Source organism: Canis lupus, chromosome 38 (genome assembly GCF_048164855.1).
Source record: "Canis lupus baileyi chromosome 38, mCanLup2.hap1, whole genome shotgun sequence".
Classification (NCBI taxonomy): domain Eukaryota; kingdom Metazoa; phylum Chordata; class Mammalia; order Carnivora; family Canidae; genus Canis; species Canis lupus.
Genome location: NC_132875.1, coordinates 9,036,878 through 9,059,945, shown reverse-complemented (window position 1 = coordinate 9,059,945; position 23,068 = coordinate 9,036,878). Strand labels below are relative to the sequence as shown.

Genomic DNA, 23,068 nt, shown 5'->3' with positions numbered 1-23,068 from the left:
TCTAATTCTAATTGCTAATTCTTTATTTACTGCCATCCCTCAATCATAATTTTAGAGGTTTGTTGTTTGGAACACTTTATTATTCCCTCTAAATATGAATTTTTATAATTTTCCCAAGAGAGATAGTTACTGTTATAGAAATACTAACTTTTTGGGATCCCTGGGTGGCGCAGCGGTTTGGCGCTTGCCTTTGGCCCAGGGCGCGATCCTGGAGACCCGGGATCGAATCCCACATCGGGCTCCCGGTGCATGGAGCCTGCTTCTCCCTCTGCCTATGTCTCTGCCTCTCTCTCTTTCTCTCTCTGTGACTATCATAAATAAATAAAAATTAAAAAAAAAACATTAAAAAAAAAAAAGAAATACTAACTTTTTCCCACGTGGTTAACTGCCAGTTTTCCTGGAATTTTACAACTCCCAAGTTTATTTCTACCTCGATAAGAAAGTTCTGATTTTTTATTTTACTAAAAGCTCTGGGGTGCCTGTCTGGCTCACTCAGAGGAGCATGTGACTTTTTTTTTTAAAGATTTTATTTATTTATTTATTCATAAGAGACACAGAGGGAGAGAGGCAGAGACACAGGCAGAGGGAGAAGCAGGCTCCATGCAGGGATTCCGATGTGGGACTTGATCCTGGAACTCTGGGATCATGCCCCCAAGCCAAAGGCAGACGCTCAACCCCTGAGCCACCCAGGTGTTCCAAGCATGTGATTCCTGATCTTGGGGTCATGAGTTTCAGCCCCATATTGGGGGTAGAGATTACTTAAGTAAATAAAGCTTTTAAAGAAAAGGTCTATTCAGGGGGAAAAAAGAGGATAAAAGATAAAAAAAAAAAAAATAGAAAAAAAATTGGCACCATTCCTCCCTTTTGTACACTGCTTTTGGAATTAATTTGGTGCAAACTCCTGGAAAGGATTTCACATTATGCATCAAAGCTTTTGAGTGGTTTTCTATCTTTGGCCCAAAAAATTCTATTTATAGGTATCTCTCCTGTACAGGTAATCAGATCTGGATGAAGAATTTGTGTGAGGATGTTCATTACAGTGTTATTTCTAACAGTACATGATTTGACACTGTGTCAATAAGTGACTAAAGCAATAGGATGCACATTCATGTGACAGAATGATATGCAGCCATTCAGTCATATTTTTGAAAAATAATTGTGGGTATGGTTTCATCTAAGGGCATGTTACATTTTAAAAGTGCCGAACACAAAAGCAGGATGTAGGCAGATGTCTTGATTTGCTAACAAACTCCTGGCAATGTTGATGAGCACAGATAGTACTGTAAGGAAATATGCAATAAAGTGATGATCTCTAGGTAGTGGGATATATGTGATTTTATATTTTTTGGACTTTTCAGTGTTTTACAGATTTCTTGAAGTGAGAATGTACAGTTCCTAGAAAAAAATCACTACTAAAAATAAACTTGCAAAAATAGGAAATAGTCCCAATAATTCATTATATGAGGTTGTACAGTAATTCCAGAATATTCCAGCACTTGAGTTTCACTTTTCTTCCTATTTCTTCTCATCCAAGACTAAATTTCCCGTCGTTTTGAAAGTTTCCACAAGCTTTATTTTTTTTTCATTTGTCCAGAGCTTTGCTACGCCCAAACTCCTCCCCCACCCCTGACCCACATCATCTTTTTCCACTGGTTTCACCAACTACCTTGAAAGGCTCTGGCTTGCAGAAATTTTCTGGGAGTGCACCTCCTTTTCTAGGATGACACTTTTTGCTTCTTACCCAGTTCCACCTGGAAAAGGCATTGAGACTTTACCCTTGATAAGTATTAGCTGTTCTGTTGTGCTCTTCATTGGCTGATGTCCTCTTGTTTTATTAGAATGTTAGAACATATATTTCTAGTTCAGGATCAGAACTATATATTTTTAAAATAGTTTAGGATAACTAATCATATTTTCACAAGTACTGTTTCATATTATAGCAGTTTAAAAAAACTCCTTTCTAAATGTGCCCTCAGGAAATACGAGTACTCTAAATCTTTGTAATAATTAACATTTACTGATCGTTTACTGTGTCCAAAGCATGTCCTGTTACTCTCTCATCTCTAACAACCGTATAAGGTAAATAGATTTTAGTGTCCTCATTTTGGTGAAGAAGAAACGGGAACCGTGGAAGGTTAAGCCAAGACCCCACTCCTGTACACGCCACACACCAGATTTCCACTGACATTCTGTTATTGATCATCTCATTGATTATTGCCATATCCAAAATGTGGCCACCAGCAGGAAGTGAACGTTCTGGGTGGGATGGGGTTTGAGTCCTGGTGTTATAGAAGTTTCAGGTCACAGATGGTTACAGATCAGGAGAGGAAGAAGAGTAGTGAATAGAATTAGCACTCTAGATGTTGAGGCCAAAACATTTTGTTCTTATTGCATGTATGCATTTGCCTTTTTATACCCTCTTAGACTTTCCTGGCTGCACAGACTGACTGAACTGTAGTTTTGCCTTTCTAACATCTAACACAGTTATTTCTTACTTAACGTAAAATCCATCTCACTAACGATCAGTCCAAGAAGGCAGTTACCAGATTTCTTTATATTCCCCCTCTCCCAGTGTCTGGTACAGTGCCTGTCAGGTAGTAAGTTTTCAGAAATGTTGAATGAATTGAGCTGGCCTCATTTAATTATTTTAATCTTGCCTCCTGCCTCTACCCAGATACCCATTGTCACATAAGGATTATAACACTGAATCCTCAATATGAGGACAGAAGAACAAATCTACATTTCACAACTAAAAGGGGTTATGGGGGCTTCTCAGAGTTGTGAGTGTAGGTTTGAATATGGAAGTAATCTTTCCCAAAGACCTCATGTTATTTTATTTTATTTTTATTTTTATTTTTTAAAGATTTTATTTTAAAAACAAAAATAAAAACATGGGGGTGCCTGGGTGTCTCATTTGGTTAAGTGTCCAACTCTTGGTTTTGGCACAGATCATGATCTCAGGGTTGTAAGATCGAGCTATGTGGTGTTCTCTCTCTGCCCCTTCCCCCACTCATGCACACTTTCTCTTTCTCTAAATACATAGATAAAATCTTTTTTTTTCTTTTTTAAGATTTTATTTACTTATTCATGAGAGACAGAGAGAGGCAGGCAGGCTCCTTACAGGGAGCCCGATGAGGGACTTGATCCCAGGACCCCAGCATCATGCCCTGAACTGAAGGCAGACGCTCAACTGCTGAGACACCCAGGGTCCCTAAATAAAATCTTTTTAAAAAACCAAACATTTTACTCTGAAAAGTGACAGAGTAAAGAAGTAGCACATATGCTTCATCCAGATTTTCCAAAGTTAGGTTTTTACTATGTTTACTTTATATGTCTTTTCTCTATATGTATAAGCACTTTTCTGTACCATTTAAGGGTAAGCTGCAAACCTGATGCTCTTTTATCCCTAAATATTTTGGTGTATATTTCCTAAAAACACAGCAGTCTCTTATATAACCAATATGAATATCAAAATCAGGAAGTTGACACTGATTCCTTCCTACCTACAGATCTTATTCAGATTTCACCCAGTAATCTCCTTTTTAGGGAAAGAAAAAAAATCGAAAGAGTCCTAGAGTCAGCCTGGAGTCATTTGTGGCATTTAGTTGTCCTGTCACTTTAGTCTCATTTTATTCTTGTCCTTCATGTCCTTGACATTCATGAATGTACAGATTATTTTGTACATGGTCCCTCACTTTGCATTTGTCCCTCATGGTGACATTTAGACTATGCATTTTGGGCAGGAATATCACAGGAGAGATCCTGTTTCCTTTTCAGTGCGTCCTAACAGAGGTCACACAGGAACTTGCTGGTGATGTTGCACTGTGATCACTTGGAGGTGGTATCAGCCTGTTTTCTCTCACTTCCCACCCCCATCTCCCTATAGGAATTGTTACATTAGTAAGGATCTCATAGGGAGATACGTAAGACTAGAAATATCCTCATTTCTCACCAAATTTTTACCTACTGGTTAAGCACCCTAGATGATTCTTGACTGAAATGATTGTTACGATGTTTGCCAAATGGTCTTTTATCTCAGATTATTAACTCTTGAATTAACTGTGGCTTATTATTGAATGCAGACCACAGCTCTCAAGCTTGCTTATACATATGTCCCAGCAAATTTGACTTATATTTTTTTCTTTTGCGATATCTTTTTTAAAAGACCATTTTTTTAGAGCAATTTGAGGTTTATAGCAAAACTAAAAGGAAGCTAGAGATTTTCCATATCCTTCTAGCCTCCAAATACACACAGCCCCTCTCATCATCCATATCCCCTACCAGAGTGGCACACTTGTTATAAGGATAAACCTACAGCCACAAATCGTAACCACCCAAAGTCCATAGTCCACATTACGGTTCAGTGTTGGTGGTGTACATGGTATGGGTTTGGACAGGTGGATAATGGGACATGAATCCATCATTACGGTATCACGTAGAGTATTTTCACGTATAAGTTATTAGGTGCTCATTTTCATAAAAGATTTAGCTGGAAATATTGATATTGGTAATTATTATTAATCAGTCCCTAATTTAGGTAGTGTTTTAAGTTGCTTATGGTTAGGAGATCATACTCCCAACATTTATTCTCTTTATCTTGATTAATAAACAGGCAGTGAGGGTAATAGCTCAAGTGAATGCAATCTAGCTAGTGCAGGTATAGCCCGACACAAGAAGTAAATAACACGATTGCTTTTTATTATTTTATACTTTGATACATATTTATTTTCATTTTCCAGTTGTAATTAACTTTACCTTCTCTGTTTTTTAATATTAATTTTTGAGGTACCGACCAAAGAGCAGATTTGTACTTGGAAGGAAAAGACCAACTTGGTGGTTGGTTTCAGTCTTCTTTACTAACAAGTGTGGCAACAAGGAAAAAAGCACCTTTTAAGTAAGTGTTATACCTAAGCCAAACAAGTCCTCGCACTCTGAGTACTTCTGCTGGGTACTTGCCAGTGTGCAAAGCTCTGCCCCGAGCAGTACATACAGGCATACTTCACTTTATTACGCTTCTCAGATACTGCATTTTTTTTTTTTACAAATTGAAAGTTCAGTACTTCCATGGAGGAAGTACCTGCAGATGTGGTGGAAACTGTAGAACCAGAATCAGAAGTGGAGTCTGAAGATAGAACTGAATTGTGCAATCTCATGATACAACTTTCACAGAGGAGGAAAGCTTCTTATGGATGGACAAAGAAAGTGGTATCTTGAAATGGAATCGGCTCCTGGTGAAGAGGCTGTGAAGATTGTCGAAGTGACCATAAAGGATTTAGATAGAATATTACATCAATTTAGCTTATGAAGCAGCAGCAGAGTTTGAGAGGATTGGCTCCAGTTTTGATAGTAATTCTGTCCTGGGTCAAACGCTATCAAACTTCACATGGTACAGAGTTGTTCATGAAAGGCCGAGTCAGTGTGGCAGGCTTCGTTGTCTTATTTTAAGAAATTGTCCCAGCCACCCCTGCCGGCAGCTGCCTCCACCCTGATCAGTAAGCAGCCATCAGTCTCCTCCAGCAAAAAGATCACAATTTGTTGAAATATCAGGGGATAGTTAACATTTTGTAGTGATAAAGTATTTCTAAATTAAGGTTTGTACATTGTTTTTTTAGACATAACGCTATTGCACACTTAATATAGTACAGTGTAATGTAGTGGAAAGCAAAAAATTCCCTTGACTCGCTTTATTGCATAATCTGGAGCCAGACCTGCCTATCTCCAAGGAGAACACCTCCTTTATTAGCTTAGTCTTTTGTTTTATGAGAGAAATGAATTTGAAGTAAAAAAGAGAGACAAAGACAATACAGAGAAGTCTTGTCGCTGGTACACACTGTCGTTCCCACAAGAGGTAGTAACAGCAGCATTGACTGGAACAGTGGCGACATCTGCGAACAGCTAGATCTTGAAATATGGGAAGACTGGGATCCCTGGGTGGCGCAGCGGTTTGGCGCCTGCCTTTGGCCCAGGGCGCGATCCTGGAGACCCGGGATCGAGTCCCACGTCGGGCTCCCGGTGCATGGAGCCTGCTTCTCCCTCTGCTTGTGTCTCTGCCTCTCTCTCTCTCTCTGTGACTATCATAAATAAATAAAAATTAAAAAAAAATATATGGGAAGACTTGTTACACAGGGGTGTAGAGAATGGTATTCTACGTTGACTGAAGACAGCTTGAGGTCAAATATTCTTATACACAAATGATTAATGAACATTCCTGTTGTGAATTGTATTAGATTAGATATTCTTAATAAGCTATAGATCATTGATTTTCCTTATTTAAGTGAGTGGATAGAGAATCAGAACAATTCTTAAATAGCTTAAGATTTTTGCTGCCTCACAATGAAAATGCATCCCAGAACAATTTACATATTTGTTTCTAATATAACATGCTTTTATTTTTTTTTAAAGATTTTATTTATTTATTCATCAGAGAGAGAGAGAGAGAGGGGCAGAGACACCAGCAGAGGGAGAAGCAGGCTCCATGCAGGGAGCCCAATATGGGACTCAATCCCGGACCCTGGGATCACGCCCTGAGCCAAAGGCAGATGCTCAACCACTGAGCCACCCAGGCATCCCTATAACATGCTTTTAAAAGCGAGTAGAACAACAGATATATATTTGCCTCAAATTGTCTTTTTGAAAGTAATTTTGAAATGATAATCTGTTCTTTTTAAGACATACTTTTTCCTGGTTAGTTTTAATGATCAAAATCAATACATAATAAATGCTCAGGAATTTATTTAAATATTTTATTTATTTATTCATGAGAGACAGAGAGAGAGGAACAGACGCTGGAAGAGGGAGAAGCAGGCTCCATGCAGGGGGCCCGACATGGGATTCGATCCTGGGTCTCCAGGATCACACCCTAGGCTGAAGGCGGTGCTAAACTGCTGAGCCACCTGGGCTGACCTCAGGAAATATTTATGTATTGAATGTAAACATCAAAAATTTTTCTGTGTGGGCAACCTGGGTGGCTCTGCGGTTTAGCGCCGCCTTTGGCCCAGGGTGTGGTCCTGGGGGCCTAGGTTCAAGTCCCACGTCAGGCTCCCTGCATGGAGCCTGCTTCTCTCTCTGCCTGTGTCTCTGCCTCTCTCTCTTTCTCTCGCTCTCAAATAAATAAATAAAATCTTTAAAAAAAATTTTTTTTTCTGTGTATAAGTAGAGAGTTCCTATCAGTCTTGATACATAAGCGGCTGAGATTTAGACTTTAAGCTTTCATCCATAATCTGTCAAGAAAAATCCTGTTTTTTTTGTCAAGCTAAGATACTCTTTTTAAGCTATAAGTGATCTTCAATGAGGTCATTATAATTGTGTTTATTATCAAAATGGCTGATTTGTCTTAGGACAGTGGTCGTTCATGGATTTACCCTTGGAGAAAAGGGAGAAAAGATGTCCAAGTCTCTTGGGAATGTCATCGATCCTGATGTGGTCATCAATGGAGGACAAGTAGGTGGTTCTCTAAAACTTTTTTTTTTTTTTTTTTTTTTTAAGATTTTATCCATTTACTCATGAAAGACAGAGACAGAGAGGCAGAGACACAGGCTGAGGGAGAAGCAGGCTTCCTGCGGGGAACCCGATGTGGGACTTGATCTCGGGACCTGGGATCATGCCCTGAGCTGAAGGCAGACACTTAACTGCTGAGCCACCCAGGTGTCCCTGTTTTTGTTTTTATTTTTTTTTTAATTAAAATATTTTTTATTATTTTTTAAAGATTTTTATTTATTTATTCATGAGAGACACAGAAAGGCAGAGACATAGGCAGAGGGAGAAGCAGGCTCCCTGCAGGGAGTCCGATGCCGGACTTGATCCCAGGACCCCAGGATCACACCCTGAACCAAAGGGAGACATTCAACCACTGAGCCACCCAGGTGGCCCTAAAACTTTTGTTTTAAGACTTTTAAATTGGCAGCCAAAACCTTAATGTAGTTATTTCAATGTAAAATGACAATAACAACAAAACTATCTTTTAGGCTAATAGCAGATGACTTATCATGTTTTAAATCTAAATTCTTTTTTTTCCTCCCAAATTTTTATTTAAATTCTAGTTAGTTAATATGTAGTGTAATACTGGCTTCAGGAGTAGAATTTAGTGTAAATGTAAACTCTTAAATAATACATGATTTTTTTTTTTTTTTTTAAATAATACATGATTTTAATGAAAAAGGGAAGTGCTGGGATTGTGGCCCAGTTGACTAATTTCAAGTTTGAATCTATATTATAGGTCCTGAGGTCCTGAGCCATGCTATCCCTCCCCTATTTTTTTTTAAGATTGATTTATTTATTTTAGAGACTGCACGTGTGTGCGAGCATGGGGAGGGGGCAGAGGGAAGGAGGGAGAGAGAGAGAGAAGCAGACTCCTCACTGAGCATGGAGCCCACACGGGGCTCCATCTCATTACCCTGAGATCATGACCTGAGCCACAATCAAGAGTTAGACGCTTAACTGACTGAGCCACCCAGGCACGACCTCCCTTTTTTAAAATTAAACTTCAAAAATTTGTTAAAATTTACTTAAAACAAAAATTTACGGTTACATGGAAACAGTGTAAGAAAAAAATTTAGATTGCAACTTCATGTTTCACTATTCTTGGAAATTATACACTTTAAAGCAAGTCATTAATGAACATCAAATCTGGGGTTGCTGATAATTTATTTTGGAGTTAGTTTCAGAAATTACTTGTCTGTTATTTTACTCCTCTGGCTTTTTACTGCCATCCTAATGTCCAGTAATCCTTGCTGTGTGTAAGGCGAGTCCTGGAAGGGAGTGCAGCCCTTCCAAGACCCCCTCCACCATCGCTGAGGCATCAGGGCCCCGCTCCCGCCACCAGCTCTAGTCCATGGATGTGTCAGGCTCGCCCGCATCCGCACACACAACCAGACTGCAGCGTGCACTCTTCGGCCCAGTGTTGTTTTTCACAGGCAGCTGACTCCTGAGGTTGTTAGCCCTTATTTCATGACAGTGCAGGTATATCTTATCCACATGTCGTGCTCAGATAGTGCTCAAGAGGAATACCTAAAACATTTGTTCACCTAATGAATTGAAAGCCATTTAAACGTTTATGTCTTTTTCGTCCACTGAAAGGATCAGAGCGCAGAGCCTCCCTATGGTGCTGATGTCCTGCGCTGGTGGGTGGCCGAGTCCAACGTCTTCACTGAAGTGACCATCAGCCCGTCTGTACTTAATGCTGCCAGAGATGATATTAGCAAGGTCAGAGTCCCTCTTCTTCCTATTTCTGAATACGAAGTTAGCGAAATAACTTAAAAAAAAAATGAGGAACATTTTGTTTGGTATCACAAAAAAGTGAAAATGAGTTTCCACACGTTGTGAGCATTTAAAGATATCTTGTGTTTAAAAATATTAATAGTGTAACCCTAAAGTTTTATGTACTGTACTTGGTATTTTATAAAATACAGCCTAATACAAAATTAATTTTATATACTTTCATGTGCTCAATGACCTTTCACCTTTTATTCCAGTTATTTTTATTTTTGCCTGTGAAGCAGGTGAAAATAACACTCTTACCTATATAGATGAACAAATTGGGCCACTAATAGCTGATTTGCCTGTAAAAGGTTAGGAAGAAATATAATGAAATGTCAGTCCACGTGTAAAGTCCAGTGGTGGTTTCTACAACTCAGCTACTGAAATGAGAGTCTCTTTTTTTTGCATTTGTAGTCTCAGGAATGATCTTTATAAAATGTCCCATTAAGAAAGTAACATGAGTTGTATAAAAATCATAGAAAAATAAAATAACTTTTCAGTAAGAATTGAAGGCCTATATTTTTTGACTGCATATTTTTTCTCGATATTAATAGCTCAGGAATACACTCCGCTTTCTCTTGGGAAATGTCGCTGGTTTCAACCCAGAAACAGATTCCATTCCTGTTAACAATATGCATGTCATAGACCAGTACATGCTGCACTTGCTGCAGGATTTAGCAAACAAGGTAAGTACAAATTAATAAGCTTCTGGAAAACAGAAATATGAGCACTGCCGAGCGTTGAGATTGTGAGTTGTGTGCAAGCAGAACAGACATTATTAGAAGTAGTGGCTGTAGCACTAAGCAGAGTTACACTTGACCAGTTCTGCACCTTCCCAACATTGCCAGGTTGACTTTAGGTATGTGAAGTTTCAGTTCTTTCCTGGTTTTTCTTTTTTTTTAAGATTTTATTTATTTATTCATGAGAGACAGAGACAGGCAGAGGGAGAAGCAGGCTCCATGCAGTGAGCCTGACGTGGGACTCGATCCCAGGTCTCCAGGATCAGGCCCCAGGCTGAAGGCAGCGCTAAACCGCTGAGCCACCCAGGCTGCCCCTTTCCTGGTTTTTCAAAAAACTAGCAGCACCTGGTGTAAACAGTAGGCCCAGGCTGCCCCTCAGACCCCATTTCCCTCCCAAGATTAGGTTTAGATATTTCTCCCAACAGGAAGGAATAAAGTAGGCCTCTATTTTATCTGCAGTTATCCCTCAAAGTATAGAAATACCTGAAATGACTATTCTGTGTGTTTCGTAAGATGTTTTCTCATTATAAATAAACCCAGATAATGTGTGTTTTCTCAAAAGTTAGACGTGTGGCTGCTCCCATGTACCCGTACGTCAGAGACACACACCTGCGGGCTTTTGCCCAATTTTACTTTTCAGGCATAAATGAGGGAACACTGGCAACTTGCACTTTGCTGTTTTCATATGGTGTGGGTTTTTTTTTTTATAAATTTATTTTTTATTGGTGTTCAATTTGCCAACATACAGAATAACAGCCAGTGCTCATCCTGTCAAGTGCTCCCCTCAGTGCCCGTCACCCAGTCACCCCCACCCTCCACCCTCCACCCCTTCTACCACGCCTAGTTCGTTTCCCAGAGTTAGCAGTCTTTACGTTCTGTCTCCCTTTCTGATATTTCCCACACATTTCTTCTCCCTTCCCTTATATTCCCTTTCACTATTATTTATATTCCCCCAAATGAATGAGAACATATAATGTTTGTCCTTGTCCGACTGACTTACTTCACTCAGCATAATACCCTCCAGTTCCATCCACGTTGAAGCAAATGGTGGGTATTTGTCGTTTCTAATGGCTGAGGAATATTCCATTGTATACATAAACGACATCTTCTTTATCCATTCATCTTTCGACGGACACCGAGGCTCCTTCCACAGTTTGGCTATTGTGGACATTGCTGCTAGAAACATCGGGGTGCAGGTGTCCCGGCGTTTCACTGCATCTGTATCTTTGGGGTAAATCCCCAGCAGTGCAATTGCTGGGTCGTAGGGCAGGTCTGTTTTTAAGTCTTTGAGGAACCTCCACACAGTTTTCCAGGGTGGCTGCTCCAGTACACGTACCCACCAACAGTGCAGGAGGGTTCCCCTTTCTCAGATCATTTAAAACCTGATCCCTTCTTTTGAGGAGTGTTCTTATGTAGTTTCCAGAATAGAATGTTCATCATTTTCTGATTGTTGAATTTGATACCCCAAAATGTCTTAAGGATCCTCAGTCACTCTTGCATGTCTCCTGTTTTGTATCCATCTGCCTTTGAAACATCGTTTGAAAAGATACACATTTTGCCCATGATGGCTTGCATTTTTGTTTGCTTACCCCAACTTCCAATTGATTTTGACTTTTGTTCCCTAGATTACCGATTCATATAAACAGTATGATTTTGGAAAAGTTGTTCGGCTGTTACGAGCATTTTATACCAGAGAGCTCTCTAACTTTTATTTCAGCATAATCAAAGACAGGTATGTATGACTGAATATTAAAACATTCAAAAAAAATAAATAAAACATTCAGATCTTTCTTGAGTGTCTACTTGGCAAGTGTTGGGTGTACAAGGGTGAGCAAGAAGGGCAGCGCTGTGCAGTTAGTAAGTTGAGTTCTTGAGTCAAGTGAGCATACACACCTCATAGTGTGATGATGTAAAGAGATCATATAAGGAATGTGCTTTGTGCCATGTTGATCGAGGGAGCGGGTGCTAATATGAGGTGACGAATATAGTACCTCTTCTCAGGAGTTTGTAAATTTTAAGGAGGAGAGACCAACATACAGGCACCTGTTACCACAATAGCATCACGTTAAGATCAGACCCTTTTAGGGGAAGGCTTGGTGCTTGGACTTCGTTGATAGCAACCAAGCCGACGTGAGGGTCAGCCCCGACCCCTAGCACCTCAAGGGTTGTAACTCCCAGTCCTCTGCACGCGCTGATAAGATTGTAAGGTACGTACCGTCAACTAACATGTTAGTCGTCCTCCAGCGCGCAGTTAGCTCTCTCAAAGACAGAACTGGATGCAGCACAGCCGCTAAGAGAGGTTTTGGAGGAGGTGAGCACACCCGGACGGAGGAAAGTGGAATAGAGGACTTACAGATAAAGTCCTATGACAGCATCTTATTCTTAAATTAGACGTAGGGTTAGCTGCTGTAGGAGTGAACCGCCCGAGGCGCGTCCTGCGTCCTCCTGGCTCGGCACTCTCCTGTCCCCTGCTGAGCACGTTGGTCTTGTCCAGGCTCTACTGTGAGAAGGCAGGCGACCCCAAACGGCGCTCCTGCCAGACCGCATTGGCCGAAATTCTGGATGTCATGGTTCGTTCTTTTGCTCCCATTCTTCCTCACTTGGCTGAAGAAGTGTTCCAGCACGTACCTTATGCTAAAGGTAAGGAATACTCGCTTGGTCCTCGAAATGAGAAGGACCCTTGATGAGGGTCGTGACTTCTGATTTCATCCACTTCGTGGAAGGGGCACTTTCTCGCCCACGGTGAGCACTTTGTAGAGAACATGTCTCGGGCCTTTAGACTTTTCTGCACTTGATTGTCGCGGAGCAGCATGGATTTCCAGGTGGCCGTCAGGCCACCTTGACAGGGTGCCTTCTGCAGTGTGTGAGCGGCTTGACTATGCTGCAAAATCGGTTTTTCCTCAATATCTAAATGTCTGAAATATATTTTAGGTCTTTTAAAAACCAAGTGTAGTGCCTTTTAATGAATGATTTTATAATAGTTTTTTCCCTCTGTATTAAGCTTTCAGAGAATCAGTAACTACAAAAATCCAGAAGAGGAGGAAAAGCCACTCATAATCTTACTCTCCAGAGACAACTATTGTTAATATTGGGATCTTTTTTTCTGTTTTACTTTCTTTGAGGTATCCATTTTTCCCTTTGGGATCTTATTATATGTATTTTCCTTTGTTTAGATTTCCAAAGGTGAATATAAATGTTTGGTAAGCATTTGGAATGGCTCCATAATATTTGCCATAAATACCAATTCTTATTTCCCCTAACAGTAAAATATTTAATGGTTAGTGCGTTCTCTACAGTTTAGAATATATGTAAATTATTTTACTTTTGTTTATTTATTATTCTTTTGTTTCAAAGAACCCAAGAGTGTATTTCGTACTGGGTGGATTAGAACTAGTTCTATCTGGAAGAAGCCTGGATTAGAGGAGGCGATAGAGAGCACGTGTGCCATGCGAGATTCGTTCCTTGGAAGCATCCCTGGTAAAAACGCAGCCGAGTACGAGGTTATCATTGTGATCGAGCCCGGGCTGCTTTTTGAGATAATAGAGGTGAGTGGCGGTTTGTCCCTTTGGAAGTGAGGTTAGTGTCCTAAAGTTTCACCTGACATTTGACTTTTAAAAATCTCTATATAAGTAAGATTTTTTAGGTTAGTAATCTTGTAATCCTGAATACTATCACGGATTCTTTGTTTCCCCCTTTTCAATACTTCCTCTCCCTTCTCTTACAAAACATGTACTCTCTTGCTACGTCCTTCATTAGTGGGGCCAGGGAAGTTGCAACAAGTCCTATCTGAAATGCAGATTCTCAGGGCTATTTAGGTAAGTGATAGAAACTAATGACATTATTACACTACACAAAACTTGAGGATTTTGTGTTAAGGGCCTAGTTTTCTGTGAATTTTGTCCATCTGGACCAGGTTCAAAGCAAATCTAAAAAAATATTTCCCTCTTTTTCTCAGGAGATATTTTTTAAAACAAAAACAAAAAATTTATTTTTTTGTTTTTTATTTATTCATGAGAGACACACAGAGAGAGGCAGAGACACAGACAGAGGGAGAAGCAGGCTCCATGCAGGGAGCGCGACATGGGACTCGATCCCGGGTCTCCAGGATCACAGCCTGGGCCGAAGGCAGGCACTAAACTGCTGAGCCACCCGGACTGTCCTTCTCAGGAGATTTGAAGAAAATTCATTTGCTCCAGCAAGTTACCATGCCATCTCAAAGCATTCATCCTATTTTTATTTCCAAAGAGACCATTAGGATTTTCTTCTTGGGATTCTTAATATTTTCTTTCTTTTTTTTTAAGATTTTATTTATTTATTCATGACAGACTCACAGAGAGAGAGAGAGAGAGAGAGAGAGAGAGAGAGAGAGGCAGAGACACAGGCAGAGGGAGAAGCAGGCCCCATGCAGGGAACGCGACGTGGGACTCGATCCTGGGTCTCCAGGATCACGCCCTGGGCTGAAGGCGGCACTAAACCCCTGGGCCACCAGGGCTGCCCGGGATTCTTAATATTTTCTTTGAAGTTTTACTGCTATCATAGTTTGCTAAAAATGACCAACTCATTTGGTCAGTAAGCTCAGTTTAAAATTTTAGTAATGTAATTTTAGATTTGAGGTTTACAGTCTGTAGGAGATTGTTGATCAGACAGTAGATTATTTCAGTAAGATATTCATTCACATTTTAAAATTTGTAAGTTGGGAGGCACCTGGATGGCTCAGTCGGTTCAGTGTCCAGCTCAGGTCATGATCTCTGGGTCATGGGATTGAGTCGGTTCTGCTCAGGTCATGATCTCTGGGTCATGGGATTGAGCCCCGTGCTGGGCTCACGCTCAGCACAGAGTCTGTTAGAGATTCTGTCTCTTTTTTTCCCTTTGTCTAACCCCCTGCACATGTGTGCTCTAAAATAATTTTTTTTTTAAGATTTTATTTACTTATTCACAAGAGACACAGAGAGAGGCAGAGACACAGGCAGAGGGAGAAGCAGGCTCCATGCCCGATGTGGGACTTGATCCCGGGACTCCAGGATCACGCCCTGGGCTGAAGGTGGCGCTAAACCACTGAGCCACCCAGGTGCCCCAATAAATAAATGTTTAAAAAAATAAAGTGTATGTGCTGGGAGGCTCTGACTCCTTTATTTTATAAGCAAGGGAACTGAAGACCATTGAAACTGTGGCCTAGCCAAGGCTGCATAGCCTAGTTTTGGGTTTTCCTCCTACATGTTGTGTGTCTTTTGACTCCATGAGTTCTTAAGTTAAAAAAAATACGGGTTGTTTGGATCATTTATATTGGAAAAAGTAGTTTGGGATTTTAAAAAATAATGTATTTTTCTTAGGGATCACACTAAGTAGCTGTTACTTGGAATCCTGCATCTATGAATTACTAACTGCATGAACTTGTTAAGACCAAATTAAGCTCTCAGAATTGCCTGTTTTTTCTTGAGTTTTTAAAAAATTTTTGAGAGAGTACACAAGCCGAGGGGGAGGGGGGGCAGGGGAGAGTTTCAAGGAGGCTCCACACTCACACAGAGCCTGACACGGGCCTCAAGCCCATGACCCTGGGATCGTGACCTGAGCTGAACTCAGGAGTCTGCCACTTAACTAAACCACTCAGGTGCCCCTTATTTTTTTTTTAAAGGAATGTTTGTATTGGCTTATAAACTCATTTTGAAGAGAATTACAAGGAAATATGTAAAAATGCTTATCAAATATCTAACTTTATTCACTTCAGAATATAGTACATAGTCTCTGTGTTATTCAGTTGCCACCAACTGTGTTGGTCTGTGTTGCCAAAAGCAGGTCCGTTTAGTTTCCTTACACCTCTCCTAGGGTGGGAGGCAGGACACAGGGAAAGCCTGGGCTCCGAGGTAACGGACCTGGGCTAGACGGGCAGCTCCACCACCTACTGCTTGAGAACCATGAGGAAGTAGCTGCTCTGAGCAGGTTTCCTTGTTTGGAAAATGGGGATAAGAAACACTGTGGTGATTAGAGACGGCGGACATTTAGCACCCAGCACAGTGAAGCGCCTGGCGTAGAGTATATTACGTACAGAGTACGGATGGGCTGTTGCCTGAAAATATTTTAGTTAAAACCTCTCATTCTAGGGACGCCTGGGTGGCTCAGTAGGTTAAGTGGCCGAGTCTTGACTTCAGCTCAGGGTGGTGGGATGGAGGCCACCACTCATCAGGGAGTCTGCATGAGATTCTCTGCCTCCCCCATCCCCCTGTTCTCTAAAACTAAAAACAAAACACAACAAAAATCCCTTTCCTTCCTGTAAGAATTGATTTAATAAGATCAACTTAGGAGATCATGGTACCAAAGGGTCACGCATTGGACGCCAGAATTTGCAGTGAACCCATAGACGGTCACTCTGACATCCTATTCCCAGATGCTGCAAGCGGAGGAGACTTCCAGCACCTCTCAGCTGAACGAGCTAATGATGGCTTCCCAGACAACTCTACTCTCTCAGGATCCACCGCTCGTAACCACGGATGTAATCGAGCGCCAAGGGACGTTCCTGATCAACCTAGAAGGTAAGGAGGAGACGAGAGGAACCGGTGGGACCCAGACAACAGGGATAATCCCAGTCACCTCCAGCTTTGCGGTGGATCAGACCTGATCCTAAAGGCAAATATGTTCTTGGAACATCTTTTTATGGCACCTGGCCAAGTTTGTAAACCCACTCTCCGAAGTGTCCTGCTTGATGAACTTGGGAACAGGGCCAGAGCCAGGCGAGGGCTTCCCTTCCCTTGGCTAAGGGTCATGGTAGGTGACGCGGGGCGGCCTCCCTCTTTCGTGTCCTGCTTCCTTGGCACCCAGGATCCCAGGACTGCCTAGGTCGCCCCCTCCCCGGTGTGGACTCTGAAATTTCTCCCTTGCACACCGTACATGAAGAGCTAGCCGTTCTTAACGCAGGGCTAAGAAGTTGGACGGAGCCCTTCCCACTGTGGCACCTCGTGAGCAGACGGCTCGCGGGCATTTGAGAGAGGATTTTTGTCGGCCTCGTTCATTCCCCGCGGCGGTGCGCACGGGAACATGACCCTGTGGGAACGGTGACCTGCCTGTGTTCCTCGAGGTGTTTAGGTGCCTTCAGGAGGCGGGAGGCCCCGTTATGGGCCTCAGTCTACATGTGAGGCCTGGAAGCACTGACCAGGTAGTAAAGATGCTCACCAGCTTTTGAAAGTGTGAACGTACATTCTTCGTATGACGGCTAGAAAGTAACTTTCCTTACTGTAACTAATTCACTCTGAAGTCTGGGAGTATTGACAGTGGAGAAATTTTTGTCTCCTTTTGTCTAAACCAAGAATTTTTTTTTTTCTTTTTTGAGGTAGGGGTGAGATGTGGAGGGAGGGGCAGAGGGACAGCTAGAGAGTCCTAGGCGGGCTCCACATCCTGCTTGGAGCCCGACCCCAGACGCCCCTACACCAAGGTTTATGTGGGGACACTGCAGTTGTCACTGTGGTTTGGCTCTTTCTACAACTCTTGTGTAGCTGTAGTGGGAGGGTCACTTATCAGAAGGGTGCCCGGATGAAGAGCTAGAGGCCTGCGCTGCCCGAGGAGATCCGAACTCCGAGACCCGGGGAGAATCCGTTAACCTCTCACTCGGGGTTTCTGCTTCCTCAGCGGTCTTCAGTGGTCGGGGTGCGAGTCCATGTCACAGCTGGTGACGGAACGTGGGAAACGAAGTCATACGGACTGGCTTTACCCAAGGGAGGGAGAAAGCTTTGAAAAAGGAACACTGGTAAAACCAGTCAGTCGATAGGAAATAGGGAGACCAGGTGAACGCCCCTCAGTGTCTTCCTGAATCTTTCTCACAGGTGGTGATATTCGCGAAGAGTCTTCATATAAAGTAATTGTCATGCCAACTACCAAAGAAAAATGCCCTCGTTGTTGGAAGTACACAGCTGAGTCTTCAGATACACTCTGCCCCCGGTGCGCAGAAGTCGTCAACGGAAAGTAAGAGCTCAGCGTGCTGGCGGCAGCTCTGTGAGCAAGAAGGCGTTGAGAGTTCTGATGGACTCTTCACAACACCGGGGAGAGCAAGCCTAGATTTAGGTCGTGAGTGGAGGAGTAGTAGCGTAAGGGGCAATTTCAGAATTACAAGCTTTTCCTGTATTAGATAATATATATATATATATATATATATGCAGAAAAATCTAAATATGCAGATGGACCTACACATATCCATAATGGATTTATCGAGAACAGATACACTGAAGAATGTGTGACTTTAAATGTGGCTGACCAGAAAAGTTTTATATTTTATAAAGCTTCTTGACTCAGTATTTAAGTTCTATAATGTCTAAAAATAAAGGCATCTGGAAATTGACGGATTCTGAAGTTGCAAAAATCAAGTAAAAAAATATGGTCTCCGAGGAGAATGGCAGAGGTGTGTTTCCCTTAGAAAAAAGATTTCATTCGGCCTCACTAGTGAACATTATCCTTTGCGCAACAGCTAGGTTTTTTTGTTTGCATTAGAAAGAAAACATCACCGAACTTGTTATTCTTGCACAAGAGGAGGAAACACAATATAAATACTTATATTTATGAATGTTGAAACATGAAAGCTGAAAATTTATTTCACTAATATACATAAGTTCACAACAATGAACAGACACAGAAAATAGAAGTATGTACAGAATGTCACTACTTACAGTACATTACAGTAGGTAACAGCATGTTATAAACAGTTCAGGATTGGATTAAAACCTTTACAGGGACGACTAATTCTATTCAGCAGACACCTAACTTTTAGAAGCCCAACAAATTCATTCCTGTCAGGGTGACGGAGGGTTTTCACTGTTGCTATGGAGTACTTTAAAAATACCTGTCTTTTCTAAATGAATGAACCACAGCAACTCTTAAGTGAACATTATATTCCATGAAAGCTTAATATTATTAAATCTGTTTTGATTTTAAGTTGTAATCAACCATTAAAAAAAAAAAGGCAATTTAAATGTAATAGTGCTTACTTTGACCTTAGATGAATTTTTCTACCAAAGGTGAAACTCTCCATTTCTTATTTTCTTTTTGCAAAAGTATGAAGCATTTAGAAGGTCGGTGCTATGTTCCTCTTCACCTATGTTTACGTGGCTCTTCTAAGTTCTACATCTAAACACAACCTGTAACGTAGAAGTTATTATTTGAAAACACTTCTGTTTCCTTCAGCATTATGCAGTGGAATTTAACAAGGTACAGATGCCTAGGTTACTGTTGATGCCTAGGTGAAGAAAGGTGTGTGGGGCGTGGGGCGTGGGTGGGACTTCTCTCTGGAGAGACACTACTAGTTACTGGCTTCCCAGCAGGAAGTGCGACCCACCTTTGTTTCAGAAATCACCCATTCTTCATGAAATCTAATTTTTATTTGTGGCTCTTCATTGTTACAGAATGTGTACATAGGTATTTTTTCTCTCAGATTTATTTTTAAAAAGCCCTTGATGAAACAGTAAGACATTTAACTGCTTTTCTTATTAACCTTATAACTCAGAATTGCCTTAAAATTCCTTGAATGGTAAATCTTAGGATTACAAATGTAACTACAGGTTTGTAATTCAATGATTTGTTATGATCCTATGAGCCATATTTCAGCTTATTAATAATCTCAACAATCCCCAAGTTTATGTTTCCTACCAGAATGAGTCTAACCAGCTTTATCATCTAACATGTTTATTAGGTACTCCCTCTCCCCCCCAAAAGTGATAATAGAATCAAAGTGAGGATTTAAAGTTTCTTTGGCCAGCCTCCAAAATTCGTAACTACTTTCTGAGTATTTAGAAAAATCACAGGAAGAACGAATCTTTTAGAATGCATGTAACGTGACTACATAAAGCTAGGCCGGTTTACAAGAAATCTATGACTGCGTCTGGACGGGCCGGCGGAGATCCAAGCAGAGGCTGAGAGGCTGGACCAGCGTAAAGGACCTGTTCCGTGCTGCTACTGGACGGAGCGTGTATCTCCCATCAGACTTCCAGGCCCTCACCCAAATATTCAAGACATCTTAAAGCTTTATCTTTCAAGATTCTTAAAGTAAATGGTAATCATTAAGTTTTATACAATTATTCTTATTTGGGTGTGATCCTTCAGTTAGAAAGAATTTACACTGGGATATTCTCAAACATGAGACTTTTCTTTATATTCTTGAGGGGCATACTCCTCAACTCCACAAGTTGCTAAAGTTGGCTTCTTACAAATACGTGAAGCAACATCTTTATCACAATGAGTTACTATGAATAACAATCGTGATCCATGACAGAGATCGATAATTGCACCGTATGGCTACATTCCAAAGATACACCGTAATAAATACTCGGTATTTGTAGAGCTCAAAGCACTTTTTATAGAGTTTTGGTTAACCTGGTTTTAATCGACAAATAATTATTCAGCACTTGGACTGCTCTAGGCACTCTAGGGTACAAAATTAGTTGTATTTTATTCTCTCAACCCAGCTGTGAGGTAGGTTTGCAAAGCTGTAATATCACTAGACCTTTTCTGTATTATTCCCAAGAACAGATAACGTTACCGTATCCCAGAAGCAGACATTTCTAAACACTCGTAGGAAAAATAAATTGGACTTAAATTTTTAGCATCTTTGCCCTTGTTTTTAAACATAAATTTTACAAGATAATACATTTTTACAATTACCTGATGTGGATACAACTTTGAATCTTGGCAAAAAGTAAATCTTAACTTACACTGTAATTAATTTTGCTTTGTTGCTTGCATCTCAGATTCTCAACTTTGGCAAGTACAACAGGTTAAGGGTTCTGTTCAGTGTCCCTTCTGATGAATATGATGATCTCGAACCCATTCCTCCTCCAAAGCAAGGTCATCCTCCTCCGGTGGCGGCAGCATAACCTCTGGGAAAGAACCTGTCCGCATCCAGAACTCCAGGCGGCAGCCCAGTATGTTGGATTTAAGCATGCCAACAAAAGCGAGTGGGATGGTGCTCTAATTTTACTGATGGGGACTATACATGAACACATTTAAATTTAATTACAATAACATTTCGAGTACGAAATATAGAATCTGATAATAAGAACATAATCTGTAAATTATAACCCATTTGAAATAGCAAAGTTTACCCATTAAGCTACTTAAGTGCTTAAATTAGAAATAAACAGTAAAACATCTGTGTTAGTAATTAATGGTATAATTGATATTTGTTTGTATTTTATCTCCAATGTTGTTAACCAAAGGAGTGGAATTTAGCCAGGACTGCACTTTTAAAAAGTAGTATGTATTTTTATTTTACAAAAGAAGAAAGACATACACTTCCTCCATAAAATTCCAGATCTTACTATGTAAAATTACCATGCACTAAGAGAGTCACACGGTTTTAGACCGTTTTCAGTACGGAAGGGTCATAAGGAAGGGAGAGAGATGGCTTCCACAGCCTCAATGAGGTGTAAGGCTAAACCATACTGCCCGTGGTTTTCTGGTAAAAGCTCGATTACTTTAGTTACTAATTTAGCCGTTGTTGCGATTGGCACGTCCGTGTTTTGAAGATCTTGGGGATTCTGCAAACGGGACACAAGAATAACCCATCAGCGCCGCACAGCAGTAACGCTTCCTCCCTTAAGAGGGGTCGGGATAGAGATTGCCCAGTAAGTGCTCTGGAACCCACTTAGGCCTGCCGCTTAGAGTTTCTCCCCAACTGTTAGTAAACGTGCATCTAGGAGAGCACCCAGTGACCCGGTCACTCAGCCTCCTGTACTTACCATGGCCTTGAGCCAAGTACAGAGAGTGGGTGGAAGTCTGGCGAGCAGCTCCATCCCTTCCTTCGTCTGCGTGTGGAGGAGCGCGTGAGCCAGTCTCTGCCCCGTTAACACCAGCAGCTGCGAGGCCAGGACCTCCTTGTCCTGGACCTGGAGAATGGCCTGCGGGGGGCGCATGGACGGGGGCACAGTAAGAGCGGCCACGCGGCCGGCTGACCCTGGCACACGGCTGGCTGACCCTGGCACACGGCTGGCTGACCCTGGCACACGGCTGGCTGACCCTGGACACAGCTGGCTGACCCTGGCACACGGCTGGCTGACCCTGACACACGGCTGACTGACCCTGGACACAGCTGGCTGACCCTGGCACACGGCTGGCTGACCCTGGACACAGCTGGCTGACCCTGGCACACGGCTGGCTGACCCTGACACACGGCTGACTGACCCTGGACACAGCTGGCTGGCCCTGGCACACGGCTGGCTGACCCTGGACACAGCTGGCTGACCCTGGCACACGGCTGGCTGACCCTGACACACGGCTGACTGACCCTGGACACAGCTGGCTGGCCCTGGCACACGGCTGGCTGACCCTGGACACAGCTGGCTGACCCTGGCACACGGCTGGCTTACTCCAGCACATGGCTTACTCTAGGAAAGGCTTTGCCAGTCAAGAGCTTCTAGTTCATCTTTCAGCTGTGGCCATGTGTACACCCAAAAGAAAGTCCAAATCAAATTTCGTGTTCAAAATTCAAATTTCTGCTCACTGCCTCATTCTTATCTCCTCTAATTTTTAAAAAATATTTTATTTAAATTCAGTTTGCCAACACCCAGTGCTTATTCCATTAGGTGCCCTCCTTAGTGCCTATCACCCTAATTTTTTAATTCAGTATGACTGTAAGAATCATTTTTTTAAGTTTATGGCAAAAAAAGGGAATTAAATCACATGACTACTTAAAACCTAACGGCTTCTGAAAATACTGTGAAAAACCATGCACTATGAAGTATGTGATCTCCACCTGCCCACCTGCCCAGTCCTCCCACTTCTGTATCCTGGCCTGCCATGCGTGGTCCCCCACTTGGCCCTCTGGTCTCGGGCCCTGCCAAGCTAGTCTCGCCCCAGGTCCTTGGACCTTCTCATCACTTCTGCCTCAGGCATTGTTGCCCCAGTTTCCTGGGTGACTGGCTGCATCTTATCCTTGGGACTCAGTTCAGAGGTCACCTCTGACCACCATATGTAGTAGCTCCTGTTTATTCACATGATCCTATTTTTCTTCACAACGTTTATCACTCAGTACAAAATTTAGCACGCTTGCAGTGCCTGCGGGGCTCTGTCGGGTGTCCGACTCTTGATTTTGGCTCAGATCA

The 23,068-nt window shown here is 41.9% G+C and overlaps 2 protein-coding genes across 5 annotated transcripts in view; one reads left to right on the top strand and one right to left on the bottom strand.

The window, feature by feature from the left end:
- IARS2 (isoleucyl-tRNA synthetase 2, mitochondrial) overlaps positions 1-18,318 on the top strand; it is a 62,093-nt gene extending 43,775 nt beyond the window's left edge. The window contains exons 15-23 of the mRNA XM_072814449.1: positions 4,786-4,894; positions 7,338-7,440; positions 9,076-9,201; positions 9,810-9,941; positions 11,621-11,727; positions 12,490-12,635; positions 13,350-13,540; positions 16,378-16,522; positions 17,807-18,318. Coding sequence (XP_072670550.1) covers positions 4,786-4,894; positions 7,338-7,440; positions 9,076-9,201; positions 9,810-9,941; positions 11,621-11,727; positions 12,490-12,635; positions 13,350-13,540; positions 16,378-16,522; positions 17,807-17,949 — 1,202 coding nt within the window. The 3' untranslated portion in view covers positions 17,950-18,318. The remainder of the gene's footprint in view (positions 1-4,785; positions 4,895-7,337; positions 7,441-9,075; positions 9,202-9,809; positions 9,942-11,620; positions 11,728-12,489; positions 12,636-13,349; positions 13,541-16,377; positions 16,523-17,806) is intronic.
- A 224-nt stretch (positions 18,319-18,542) lies between these two features.
- RAB3GAP2 (RAB3 GTPase activating non-catalytic protein subunit 2) overlaps positions 18,543-23,068 on the bottom strand; it is a 100,211-nt gene continuing 95,685 nt past the window's right edge. For 3 of the 4 annotated variants that reach the window (XM_072814448.1, XM_072814446.1, XM_072814447.1), the window contains exons 34-35: positions 21,707-21,865; positions 18,543-21,505 (exon numbers count right to left, since the gene is read on the bottom strand). In XM_072814448.1, coding sequence (XP_072670549.1) covers positions 21,350-21,505; positions 21,707-21,865 — 315 coding nt within the window. In that variant the 3' untranslated portion in view covers positions 18,543-21,349. The remainder of the gene's footprint in view (positions 21,506-21,706; positions 21,866-23,068) is intronic. The other variant, XR_012025736.1, reaches the window with a different exon arrangement.